We start from the raw sequence: 14,136 nt of genomic DNA, 5'->3' as shown, positions 1-14,136 counted from the left end.
CGGGGCTTGAAAAAAAGGGCGGGGAGTGGGAGGGCCAGAGGCCTCTCCACTGCCGCTGGGACTGGGGATCGCATGCTGGCACTCGGCCGACGCACGCAAGCTACGCCTGTCCAGAGGCAGGTGCAACTAAGAAGATAAAGGTTGGGGGGGGGGGGCGTTAGATAGGGCTGGGGGGGCGGGTTAGGTAGGGGAAGGGGGCGGGGGCATGGGCATGGTGCCGGTCCAGGTGTGAGACAAGGCTTCTGGCACAGCAGCTGTGCCAGAGGATGTTCGCCGGCAGCCGGCCAGTGCGCGCAAGATTGGCAGGCGTGAATAATGGAAAAAAGGTAGGGGGGGATTTAGGTAGGGCTGGGTGGTGGGTTAGATAGGGGAAGGGAGGGGAAGGTGGGGGGGAGTGGAAGAAAAGTTCCCTCCGAGGCCGCTCCAATTTCGGAGTGGCCTTGGAGGGAACGAGGAAAGCCATCGGGGCTCCCCTAGGGATCGGTGTGCGCAAGGTGCACAAGTGTTGCATCCCCTTGCACCCTCCGACCCCGGATTTTATAACATGCGTGCGGCAGCACGGGCATTTTATAAAATCGGGTGTATATTTCTTCGCGCTGGGTAGCACGCACAAATGTACCCCGCACGCAGGTTAAAAAATCTGCCCCATTGTTCTGAAAACTTCCCCTAAGAAAATTTATTTAACATAAAGGAAGAATGGAAAGCTTCACAACAAACTGAAATTCCAGGTTACACTTGTTGCAGTATTGTTTATTGTAAAAGTACAATTGCATTCGACAGGTAGAGCAGGATAGAAACTATTTTGCAGTAGGGTCCGCAACTTTTCCCATGAAGAGTATGCTTTTAGTTTCATCACTGGCTATCAGAAGCAGGAAAGGACGATTCATCTTTATAGTGAAAGGAACAGACATTCGTATCATTTCAATGGCAGTAACTGCTGCAGCCTCTGTGCCTCTCTCGTCAACACTCACCACTGCCTTATGAGTAGCCTGGAAGAAAAGGATAGAAAGCTTTATAAAGCACTTGTTACAGACCTATGAGCCATAAGACTCATCTTCTGTTATGACTGGAGGTAACGGATCATGGCTTGAGTATGGTGGTAAATGTTACTAATACACAGACAATGCTCATTTGCTGTTTATCATTAATGACTGATCATGGTCAACCAGCAACATTCCTTCAAACCAAAACCATTGGTTCATTATCTTACGTTCATTGCTTCCTAGCTCGATATCTTAGTTTTCTTAGAAGCCTGTCATGGGGCACTTTGTCAAATGCATTTTTTAAATCCAAATACACCACATCCACTGGTCCACCTTTATCGCCATGTTTATTAACTCCTTCAAAAAATGTAGCAGATTTGTGAGGCAAGACTTCTCTTGGGTACATTCTGGCTGTGTCTCATTAAACCATGTCTATCTATATGTTCTGTGATTTTGTTCTTTAAAATAGTTTCCATGATATTTCCCGGCAATGAAGTCAGGATCACTGGTTTATAGTTTCCCAGATTACCCCTGGAGCCTTTTTTAGATATCGGGGTTATATTGACCACCTTCTAGTCTCCAGGTACAATGGATGATTTTAATGATAGGTTACAAATTAATAGTAATAGGTCTGGAATTTCATTTTTTAGTTCTTTCAGAACCCTGGGATGTATACCATCTGGTCCAAGCAGTTTGCTATTCTTCAGTTGATTAATCTCGCCTACTATATCTTCTAGGTTCACCATGATTTGGTTCTGTTTATCTGAATCATCAACTTTGCACACTGTTTGCAGAACAGGTATCTCCCCAACATCTTCATTATTAAACACCGAAGTAAAGAATTAATTTAGTCTTTCTGCAATGGCCTTACCTTACCCAAGATTCCCTTTAATCACTTGATCATCTAACAGTCCAACTGACTTCCTCACAGACTTCTTGCTTTGGAAATATTTAAAAAAAATTTTTTATGAGTTTTTGCCCCTACAGCCATCTTCTTTTCAAATTCTCTCTTAGCCTGTCTTATTAGTGTTTTACATTTAACTTGCCAATGTTTATGTTTTTCCCTATTTTCTTCTGATGGATCCTTCCAATTTTTGAAGGAATTTTTTTTTTTTATAAAATAGCCTCTTTCACGTCACCTTTTAACCAAGCCGGCAGAAGTTTGGCCTTCCTCCCACCTGGACTGTGCTTCTAAGATGGTATTTTTAAACAACGTCCCTGCCTGTTGTACACACTTAACCTTTGTAGCTGTGCCTTTCAGATTTTTTTCTGTCTTCCTTATTTTATCAAAGTTTCCCTTTTGAAAGTTTAGTGCTAGAGCTGTAGATTTACTTATTGACCCCCTTACAGTCATTAATTCAAACTGGTTCATATTATGATCACTATTGCCAAGTGGCCTCACCATTTTTACCTCTTTCACCAAATCTTGCATTCTGCTAATAATTAGATTTAAAATAGCTCCCACTCTCATTAATTCCTGAACCAATTACTCCATGAAACAGTCATTTATTCCATCCAGGAACTTTACCTCTCTAGCATGTCCTGATGATACATTTACCCAGTCGTTATTGGGATAATTGAAAGCTCCCATTATTACTGCATTGCCAAATTGCTTAGCTTCCCTTTTTTCTCTTAACATTTCTTCGTCATCTTATCATTTTGGCCAGGTGGATGGTAGTATACTCCTATTGAAATATTCTTCCCCAACACACATGTGATTTCTACCCATAATTTTTATTTCTATTTTATTTATACATTTATTTAATTTTTATATTCCGCTTTTCAGCACTTCAAAGCAGATTATATTCAGGTAACATAGTTATTTCCCAGAGAGCTCACAATCTAAGGGGGTCATTTTCCAAGGTGTTATCGTGGGAGATAAATTCGCAAATCGCGCTAACAACCGTTAACGCGATTTGCAAATGCAAATTCGTAATTTAATATTCAGGGGGCGGAGTATATGTAAAACGGGAAACAGGTATCGTGGCCCCCAACCCCCTACGCTCATACCTAATCCCCACCTCGAGTTACTAGGTGGCCCTCCCATAGGGATACAAATACCTGTCTAGGGCATAGGCACTATAGCAAGTCAGTCAGTCTCAGTCTCAGTCTCAGTCTCTCTCTCTCTCTCTCTCTCTCTCTCTCTCTCTCTCTCTCTCTCTCTCTCTCTCTCTCTCTCTCACTCACCAATTGCTTAGTTTCATATAACATGTTGCTTGCAGCACCTAAGAGTGGAAATAGGCTGTTTGGACACTTTTGTATACTGCAAAGATTCATTGGTTGTTTTATCGCGGTGCACGATGTTTTCGCGATTTGCGAATCCATTTCCGCAAATGGCGAAAACATCACGTGATGCGATGTTTCCCCGCTGCACGAAAAATGCCTTATTTGCATGGGACACGCCCCCTCATGCATTACCACTGCGATATTGGAAAATGAGGCCCTAAGTTTGTAGCTGGGGCAATGCAGGGTAATGTGACTTGCCCATGGTCACAAGGAGCAGCAGTGGAATTTGAACACTGGTCTCCCTAGTTTGTAGCCTGCTGTTCTAACCACTAGGCTACTCCTCCTACCCATAACTCTTAACCCACCTACACGCACCTTACCCTTCCAGAATTCATCTCACCCCCCTCCTGACCCTCCCCTGACCCACCCACACACCCCTGATCTCCCCCCCCCTGACCCTACACCCCACTGCCCACCTCCCAGCAATTATTATATACTATTTATGTTAAATTACTTATACCGCCTTCCTCTCCTCAATTTTTTAATCCCTCCTGCCACTTAAGTCATAACTGAATGCTTACCATGTCATTGCGAACATTGTTACCATGTTATAATGGTACCATGTTATAATGTAATATAGTCATAATCTTCCATGTTATACTGTTACCATGTTATAATGTAATATAGTTATAATCTACCATGTTATACTGTTACCATGTTTTAATGTAATATAGTTATAATCTACCATGTTATAATGTAAAATAGGGCGGACCCCGCCCTATCTCTCAGTTTCCTGTAAACCGATGTGATATTTCGATCGAATGTCGGTATATAAAATAAATAAATAAATAAATAAATAAATAAATAACAATTCTACCATGAATTTAGTCTCTTACAGGATCTTTATTCTGTTGAATTCGATGTCATTGCAAACATAAAGCACCACCCCACCCCCAAGTTGATCCATCCTATTATTGTGGTGTACTTTATACTCTAGCATCGCACTGTCCCATTGGCTATCCTCTTTCCTGGTAGTCTCTGAGATGCCAATTATGTCTACCTCTTCATTCAATGCTATACACTCTAACTCTCTCATCTTACTTCTGGCATTGGCTTACAGACATTTTTGTTAATATTAACAACTTGCTTATCAGTTGACAGGGATAATTTGGAATCTTTTAACTCAGATGGTTCTGTACTAATAGGCACATGGACCTTTTTTGCCTTTATTGGAATCTCTCTGTTGGGATGCCTTAACTCTCTTGTTTTATTAGTATCCTTCGAAGATACCTCTCTCTGAACCATGTGTTGTTGAGTGACTGTCAGCTTTCCCCCTTGTTCTAGTTTAAAAGTTCTGCTATCTCCTTTTTAAAGGTTAGTGCCAGCAGCCTGATTCTATCCTGGTTAAAGTGGATTAAGTCCTTTGGGAAAAGACTCCCCCTTCCCCAAAAGGTTTGCCAGTTCCTTACAAAATTGAATCCCTCTTCTTTGCACCATCATCTCATCCATGCATTGAGACTCTGGAGCTCTTCCTGTCTCTGGGGACCTGTGCGTGGAACAAGGAGCATTTCAGAGAATGCTACCCTAGAATTTCTGGATTTCAGCTTTCCACCTAAAAGCCTAATTTTGGCTTCCAGAACCTCCGTACCACACCTTCCTATGGGATTGGTGCCTACATGCTCCATAACAGCTGGCTCCTCCCCAGCACTGTCTAAAATGCTATCTAAGTAATAGGTGAGGTCCACCACCTTTGAACTAGGCAGCGATTCTCACATTCACCAACCAACCATCCAGCTATCTACATTACTAATAATCAAACCACCAACTATGATGGCTGATCTAACCCTTTCCTCCTGGGCAGTAGCCCTGGGAAATTCATCCTCAGTGCGAGAGTGCAATGTATCACCTGGAGAGCAAGTCCTTGCTACAGGATCTTTTCCTACTACACCAGGATGATGCTCTCCAAATAGGAGACCATCTTCCTCTAAGGTAGCACCAGGATTGACTTTAGCTCCACCCCTCCAGGGGCACACACGCGCGCACGCGAGAAAGGACTTGTTACCGGTTCATCACCCGCAGGCAGAGGACAGCCCCCTGGATGACGTCAGACGCCGGCAAGGTACTTAAGCTGGCGTCTGCCTACTTAGAATCGCTTAGCAATGAAGTTCCTCTTCAGAGTGTCTAGTTGCCATCCTGCGACTCCAGCTCCTGTGATTCCAGCTCCTGTGACTCCTGCTCCTGTGACTCCTGCCCTGTTGATCCTGATGTAGTCCACGGTATCTGTTTCAAATTCTCTGGCTTGATTCTCTGGCTCTTGACCTCAGCTCCTCTTCCAGTTCTCCTGTCTGCCCCCTGCCTTGACTTCTGGATCGTCTTCTCATCGCTTCGCATCACCGTCGCCAAAGGCCCAGCGGTCCAGGTCCTCATGGGCTCCTCCTGGTGGGATCTTGGACTTCCAGGGTGAAGACTCCCTCTTCACTACCGTTGCCTAAGTCCCAGCGGTTCGGGTGCTCATGGGCTCCTCCCGGGTGTACCACGGACTTCCAGGGTGAAGCTTCTACACAGTACTCGGTCAGCCAGCCGCTAACCCGGTCTTCTCTTCAGGGGAGTCCAACTTCTCTTCCAACTCTTCTCCGCAAGGCCGGCCCAAGGGTCCACATGCCTGGTCACAACAATAGGTATATACACACACTAATGAATATACCCCACTATTTCACTTCTACCCCAAACTTTTTAAGTTCTAAAATTTCCCAAAGCAATACTCACAAGATGATGTTTTCCTCTCAATTCTCCTGCAGGAGACACTAGAAAAGAACTTACCTAGTTCCCTGGTCTTCTTGTTTAATTAAAAAGCACACGCACAAACACTCAGTTCAGCTATGTCATCAGGAGGAAAGGAGTTGCTCTCTTACAGTGGTTAATCTGTTAGTTGCTGATTTTTGTAGCATCACACATCCTCAGATGGGTTCTGAGTGTAATGGACCCTCCGGTTACATTACCATTAAGCCCTAAGTGATTACTGTCTTCAGTTAGTGCAGTATAGGTTAGTGAGAAGGGGAGGCACCATCCTGTACATACCTCCTTTTTTTTTTTTCAAAATAGTTTTTATTATCAGCAATAAATGCATCCATACACTAAACATAAATGGTATAGTACATCAGTTCCAACAAGGGCATGTCCCAACCAAGTTTATTATGTCAAACAGTAACAAAAGTACATACCGATCCTCTGCAACTCGTACAATGCAATTCCCGCTTTTCCTCTTTTTTATTATTTATTTATTTATTTAATTTCTTTTACTATACCGATGCTCAAGACCAGGTCTTATCGTACCGGTTTACAATGTAACTGAGGGGAAACCAATTAACATCTAGGTAGAAAGTAAAGTTACATTAAACAGGGAGCGTAAAACATGGGAGATGGAAGACAGGACAGAATTTAAACTAAAACAACTGGAGAGTTAAAGATACATAAACTAAAACAACTGGAGAGTTAAAGATACATAAACAGAGATTTATCCTTGGCGATTATTAACATTAACATTATTAACTCCCACCCTCCCTGCCTAGTGTCCCAAGTACTAGACACTGCCCCTAGTAAGATCCCATTCATACAAATGCAACCTCCACATTCAACCCATTTGACACCCCCCCCCCCCCCACACTTGTGGCCAACAGGCAGCCCCAAGCAAACGATAGTAACCCCCTCCTTCCACCTCGCCTAGACCAGGGAATTCAATCCCATAGTATAATGTCTAACAGCCCAGTTTGAAAATCCTTGGGTAGCAATGCAGAACATGCTTTCCAGTACCCCTTGTACTGCTTATCTCATTTGCGGCTTCCTGAAGTGCAGTCCATGCATTCCAACTGCAGAAACATTGCCATCTTCTGATACCAGGCCGCCACGGAGGGTGACGTGGCCAGTTTCACCCACACCGACAGGATCGTACGACAGGCCAGCAGAGTGGCCACATGCCCAAATTTTGCCTTAGAATGGTTACCTGGTGGTAGTGAGCTAAAAGGATGGCTTATCAGAATACTGCCTGAGGCCTGTGTGGCAATACCAGTACAGCAGGTGACAGTATCCAGCACAACATCCCAAAACTACGTAAGCATCTGGCATTGTAGGAGATGGTGTAGCAAAGATCCCTCCTCAAGACCACACTTGATGTAAAGCAGACAGTCGATGAGGCCCATCTTGAAACGGCAGACGTCATCGTAATAGGTCAAATGGAGAATCCGGAACTGCAGTTCATAGAGTCCCACGTCCGGGTTGTTGGCATGCAGACTTTTGAAGCAGTTCAACATGTAGTCCACCGTTATATCCCGGGTTAGGAGAGTTGACCACCGGTGCACCAGTGGTTGCAAGAAGTCACATGTCTTGCAGGCCTCACCTAAGGTTTTCCATCCTGCAATAGTGTTGGTGAGACAGGCCACGTCAAAGGCTTTATTTTCGTAGGCAGTTTCTGCGATTACCTCCTCCATTGTCCACGAGAGGGACTGCAGATAATGGCGCGCCTGCAGGTATGCAAAGAAATGACGGGGTGGCAAATGATAATTCTTAGACAACAATTGTAAGTCCAAAATATTATGGGACTCCGAGTCATATAAATGAAATGTGAACACTACCCCATGACTGGCCCAGTGCTGGAAGATGCCACTGCAGTCCTGGCCAGGCAGAAAGTCCAAATTGCCCAACAGCAGCATCAGTAATGAGGTGATGGCCACCAGACCTTGGAGCTTCCTCATCCACCTCCAGGCACGGATATATGGGTTCAGCAATTGCCTGGGGAAGTCCAGGGTACGTAGCTGTGAGGGTCTGAGATGCAACAAACAAAGCGGCGACCAAGGTGCCGTCATTCTGCTCACCAATCCCCTTCTCACAATAGCGGTAAATATCTGTCAGTCACTCTCCCACAAATGTCAGCTGGCAGGAGACATTATAAAGCCGAAAATCTGGCATCCCGCAGCCCCCCACCTGTCGGGAATGTTTGAGAGTTTTGTATTTAATACGGATGGCCTTGCCCTGCCACAGAAATTTAGCAATGCAGGATCGCAGATGCTTTAAATCATTAACAGTTAACCAACATGGGAGCATGTGTAACACATGTAGAATTTTGGGGAGAATTATCATTTTTACCAATGCACATCTGCCAAACAGAGAAAGTGGGAGAGATCGCCAGGCTACTAATTGTTAGGGATGTGCAGAAGGAAAAAATGTGTTTTGTTTTCGTTTTTCATTTCGCCCAGACCCAAATTCATTGCATTAGTTTCATAGAGGGGAAAACCAATTCGTTTAAGAACATAAGAACATAAGAAAATGCCATACTGGTTAAGACCAAGGGTCCATCAAGCCCAGCATCCTGTTTCCAACAGTGGCCAATCCAGGCCATAAGAACCTGGCAAGTACCCAAAAACTAAGTCTAGTCCATGTTACCATTGCTAATGTCAGTGGCTATTCTCTAAGTGAACTCAATAGCAGGTAATGGACTTCTCCTCCAAGAACTTATCCAATCCTTTTTTAAACACAGCTATACTAACTGCACTAACCACATCCTCTTGTAACAAATTCCAGAGTTTAATTGTGCGTTGAGTAAAAAAGAACTTTCTCCGATTAGTTTTAAATGTGCCCCATGCTAACTTCATGGAGTGCCCCCTAGTCTTTCTACTATCCGAAAGAGTAAATAACCGATTCACATCTACCCATTCTAGACCTCTCATGATTTTTTTTTAAATTTTTTATTTATTCATCTTTTAAATAATATACAAAATAAACTTTTGCATTGAAATACAGAGAAATAATACTTTAATAATCATCATTAATAACATCTTTTCCCTCTTAACATAGAGGGATTATAATTAACAATTCTGGAAACTTCTCTTGTTACATAGGAAACATTGGGGAGATGGAAACAATACTAAGGAGTATAGAAGGAAATTAATTTAATCATTCTTTAGCATCCATTTGCCTTACCCTTAAAAAACACATACTCCCTTCATGGTATTTCTGACCAGCTTAATTAAGCACTTACAAGGATAACGCAGTATAAAACTGGCTCCTAATGCTTGGGTTTCAGATCTCATTAATAAAAAAGCCTTTCTACGCTGCTGCATAGCTTTAGCTAAATCTGGATAAACACATACAAGTCCACCGCAATATAATTCGTTCATATTTTTGAAATAATTTTTCATTATCTTTAAAACACTAGCTTCATCATAAAAGGTAACAAAGAGTACAGCCTTGTCCACAATTTCAACAGATGAGTTTTCTAAATAATCGGTTAGATTTTGGAAATCCAACCTTTGAACATTTAAAGTCCCAGAGACAGAGTTGTTTCTTTTAGGTAGAAAAAATAATTTAACAATGGGAATCTCATCTAATGGAATCTTTAACTTCTCCATTACGTATTTTGAGAAGTATGCCTAAACAGACAAACAACATGAAGGAAAATACCCAGACGCCTCTGCTATTCCTTTGGCCTGCCTGGGCTGAATGAACTCTGAGTGACTTTCTGAGCATGACTTGCAGAATGTCTCTGAGCAGGTAGACAAGTTGGCACCAAAAAAAGGTGAGCCTATTCATTGGGTCACACAGAAGAAACCAACGCGGGAGCTTCAGGCACTACCTCACTGGACAAGATAATTAACAGAACAAAAGGATTATCTGGAGAGTGAGGGCAAATGGGCTACATCTGGGAAGACTGGTCAGGGCAGTTCAGGGAAAGGGTGTCATGTCAACAGCATGATGTGACTCTGTAAATGAGTCTTTGGGCAGTCACGTAAGTCTAGAAGCTTCGACAATATTTATGTTTAACTATAAAAGAAGGATCACTTCCTGTATCCAACGAGATGCTGTTCAGTTTGTAAGAATAAGGGCACCCAGTATCCAGCATCTCCCAAGAACACTTATAATGCCTAATAAAATTACTTTATACCTTTTACTGAATCTAAGTGTTCTTGTGTCCCTGGCCCTAAGCATAGAGTATTATTTACATATTTAGCGACAGCACGATAGGGACATTAATAGCTATTGCTATTATTATTCTTTGGTGAAGTGTTTGGATTCTGGTGGACAGAATCCAATTATACACTACATTCTCGGACATGTAATTGGCTTTAAGTCCGAAGGAAGTGTTCCCAGGCTTAAGTGGTCTGGAGGAATTTACCCGGAAGATATTTGAGCTCAGAGAAGAGGCTTCACGAGATTTTCGCGCTTCCCTGGTGGTTGGCGTAGGATGGATCCATTTTTTGTACGTATGTAAATTAATCTTCAAAACATTTGTATCAATTTTTTATTTTTTATGTATATATATTTTCCATTATTTGATTGTTGGTGTGCACATGTACATCATGCACAACTCTATTTAAAAAAAAAAAAAAAAGAATGAGGAAGGAGGAGGATCAGAATAAATTTTTGCTAAAGTGTTTCAGGTTCATTTAGTGGTTAGTAAACTTGCAGTTTACAGAGGGTTAGCTAGCAATAGTCGGTCTTTTGTCCTCAGACCGCATGGCTTAGAAGCTTGGCTCTGCAGCAGTTTCAAGTTACACTTTTGAGAGGACGGGGAGCTGCAGAGTAAATGAGGTGATTTTTCTGTTTGAAGCTGAGGCACCTTTGAGAGCAGTGGTGATTTTTACAGACTGCAGCACAGTAGCTTCCAAAGGAGGAAGAGGAAATTATGAAAAGTTTGAAGTTAAATAGGGTAAGTTTTTATAAGTTCATACTTAAGTTTGCTTTGGAGTTAAAGCATGCTTGCTGTTAGGTTATTATTAAACAGACAAAGGAATCTTTTGGTTCTCTTAGGATGGCACAGGGCTGAGTGATTTCACCCTTGCCTGGTACAAGGAATCTTATATTTACAGTAAATATAGAAACATAGAAATGACAGCAGAAGAAGACCAAACGGCCCATCCAGTCTGCCCAGCTAGCTTCACACATATTTTTTCTCATACTTATCTGTTTCTCTTAGCTCTTTGGTTCTATTTCCCACCATTAATGTAGAGATGCTCATAGTTTCATCTAAGTTTTCAGAACTGTGTTATTAATGAGAGTTTATTGTGAAGAGCTTTTAGAACAATGTGAGCTGTGTTTCATTTCTGAGAAATTCTAGACTTTCATCTGGTAAGAAAACATGAAACTGTATTTATTTAAAGCCATTCATAATTAGATTTGATTTATCATTGGAAAGGGATGTATTGTCTTTTTCTCGTTTTAGAAGTCCCATGGAGTAAATTAGTGGTCAGCTTTAAAGAAATTTGCGTTGTTGAAAGTATGGGGATGTGAATATTAGGGCTGAGGGGTGACGTGATGTTAAAGAGGGGATTGAGTTTTATTTTTATGCTGGATAAGGGTATGTAAAGTGCTTTATCACTTAACTAACTTATTCATTGAAGTGTAACAGTTGTTTGGCGGGAGAGGAGGTGACCCCCCCCCCCCTTAGGAATGTATTTGAGGAGAAAGAAAAAAAAACCTGCGAGCCAGTCACTTTTAAAATGAATTGCATAGTTCTGCTGATGTAAGAGTTTTTAGTAGGGATGTGCAGAGCAAAATTTTATGTTCATATTTTTTATGTCCGAAAGGGGGTCCCACTTGCGGCCAATATGGACATAAAAAAAATCCAATGAGTTGGGTATATGTACATATGTGCAAAAAAAAAATTAAACCCCCTCACCCTCCTTAATCCCCCCCCCCCAGACTTACCACAACTCCCTGGTGATCGAGCGAGGAGTGAGGACGTCATTTCTGCAATCCTTGGCGAGAAGCATGTGACGTCGGTGGCACGTCGAGTGACACGGCGTCACGTGATTCCCGGCTCGTTCGCGCCGGACGGCTCGTTCGGCCCAAAAAGAACTTTTGGCCAGCTTGGGGGGGCCTCCTGACCCCCCCAAGCTGGCCAAAAGTTCTTTTTGGGCCGAACGAGCCGTCCGGCGCGAACGAGCCGGGAATCACGTGGCGCCGCGTCACTCAGACGCGACGTCACGTGATTCCCGGCAAGTCAGGAGGCCCCCCCAAGCTGGCCAAAAGTTCTTTTTGGGCCGAACGAGCCGTCCGGCGCGAACGAGCCGGGAATCACGTGACGCCGGCGTCACTCGACGTGCCGCCGACGTCACATGCTTCTCGCCAAGGATTGCAGAAATGGCGTCCTCACTCCTCGCTCCATCACCAGGGAGTTGTGGTAAGTCGGGGGGGGGGGGGGGGATTAAGGAGGGTGAGGGGGTTTATATTTTTATTTTGGCTCAACAATCGCAATTTCCCACATATCGAACATATCTATGTTCGATATGTGGGAAATCCGATCGTTTATGTCGAATCAATTTTTTAAGTAAAAAAAAAATATGAGTTGCGTTTTACTAATGCGGTCAATCCGAATGCACACCCCTAGTTTTTAGGTTTTTGTTTGATATTGTAAAGTGTTTGGTTGGGTATGTTAGAGGTTAGAGTGAGTTTGTGATAGAAGATGGACTAAGGATATAAGTTATTTAATTAAACTGACGTAAGAAAAAGGGAAACAAAAAAGGGAGAAAAGACCTCATATGCCTACCATCCCGGCTGAAGTTTTTGTTAATTAAAGACCTTATGTTATATTCTAATGATGATAGATATTTCTCAGTTTTGCTTATATCTCACTAAATGCTAACTTTTGGAAGAGGGATGTGGTGTGCTTAACAACAACACAATAAAACAGGGAGATCCCTCATATATAATTGCAGGTTTTGGCTAATGCATATGAATGAGTGCCTAGGGTTGGGCACAGTAGGGAATTAATTGCTCTCTGGTATAACAAAGTCCATTCTTTAAGTGAGTTAGGCATTTATAGCACAGAAAAAAAAAGGGTTTTAGATTTGTAAATGGAAGTAGCTCTTATCACAGGGGACAGTGCCTCCTAGAGGTGGAACATTATAGAAAGGAAAGTAGCTTTATGACTGCTTTTTGCTGAATTAAGGTATAACAGAATGTTGACTTTTAAGGAACCTGTAATGTCATTTTTAAATTTAATTCTAATCATTATATTAACTGTCATATGCTAGATTTCTTTCCAGGGTATCAAGGCACAAAGCACCTCTGTTTCTGTTCCATGGGAGATGACGGTCACAGTTTTTTCCAGTTTTTTCCAGTTTGATTCCTCTTCATTTTTTAATAGATCTATTTTAATTTTAATCCTGATTTTTTGTTTTCTTTTGTGGATCGATCCAATTCTTTTACATTGTTTTTAAAGTACTTTTTATTTTTATTTTTGAGCTCAAAAGTTTGTCAATTGTCTGTTATGTGTTAAATGTGTGATACTGGGAATGAAGAATGAATGAATGCATGCATTATGTGGTCAGTTTTGTGAAATATATGTTTTAATGTAATGTCTGAGTATTTATGTTTATGGTTTGGACCAGTGCATGCTGCATTGACACACTGTGGAAATATTATGCAAATTAGATACTGGGAGTCCATGAAATATGGAATTTCCTTATTGATTAATTTGATCAATTTGATTTCTTCTGCTTTCATTTAGGTTTTAATTCGTTCCATATGTATCCCACATAGTAAGGAGCTAAGAGATTCTGCTCTGCCATCAGCACTGACTGCAGAAATTATCCTTGGCCACAGAAGTTATTACATACTTTATGGACTGAAATACTTACAATTTATACCTGATCTTTGCTTTTCTCTTTGTTCTGTGGAAGTGACTTTAAGCAGAATCTAGGTTCTTTCATTCTTTACCAATACTTGGATATTCAAGTTAATGATATCATCTGAAGTGATGCTATTTTTATTAGTTGGTATGTTCCAAGTTTGGTAGAATTTTCCAGTCTTAGAATTTCTAATACTTATATGTATTTCTGTGCTGAATCAGCTAAATGAATATGTACTAGGTTTTTCTTTATCTTTATCTATGGAAGCTGCCTTCATCACATAGAGGGTGATGTGTCTCAGTGTG

At 41.9% G+C, this 14,136-nt stretch overlaps 1 protein-coding gene across 3 annotated transcripts in view; it reads right to left on the bottom strand.

Moving 5' to 3' along the window:
* Positions 1 to 717: 717 nt before the first annotated feature.
* Positions 718 to 14,136, bottom strand: part of LOC115089681 (alpha-1-antitrypsin-like) — a 93,713-nt gene continuing 80,294 nt past the window's right edge. For all 3 annotated transcript variants that reach the window (XM_029597877.1, XM_029597875.1, XM_029597876.1), the window contains one exon: positions 718 to 989. In XM_029597877.1, coding sequence (XP_029453737.1) covers positions 798 to 989 — 192 coding nt within the window. In that variant the 3' untranslated portion in view covers positions 718 to 797. The remainder of the gene's footprint in view (positions 990 to 14,136) is intronic.

This window comes from Rhinatrema bivittatum, chromosome 4 (assembly GCF_901001135.1).
Source record: "Rhinatrema bivittatum chromosome 4, aRhiBiv1.1, whole genome shotgun sequence".
NCBI classification, from domain to species: domain Eukaryota; kingdom Metazoa; phylum Chordata; class Amphibia; order Gymnophiona; family Rhinatrematidae; genus Rhinatrema; species Rhinatrema bivittatum.
Note: the sequence above shows the minus strand (reverse complement) of the source record. Positions and strands in the feature narration are given on the sequence as shown.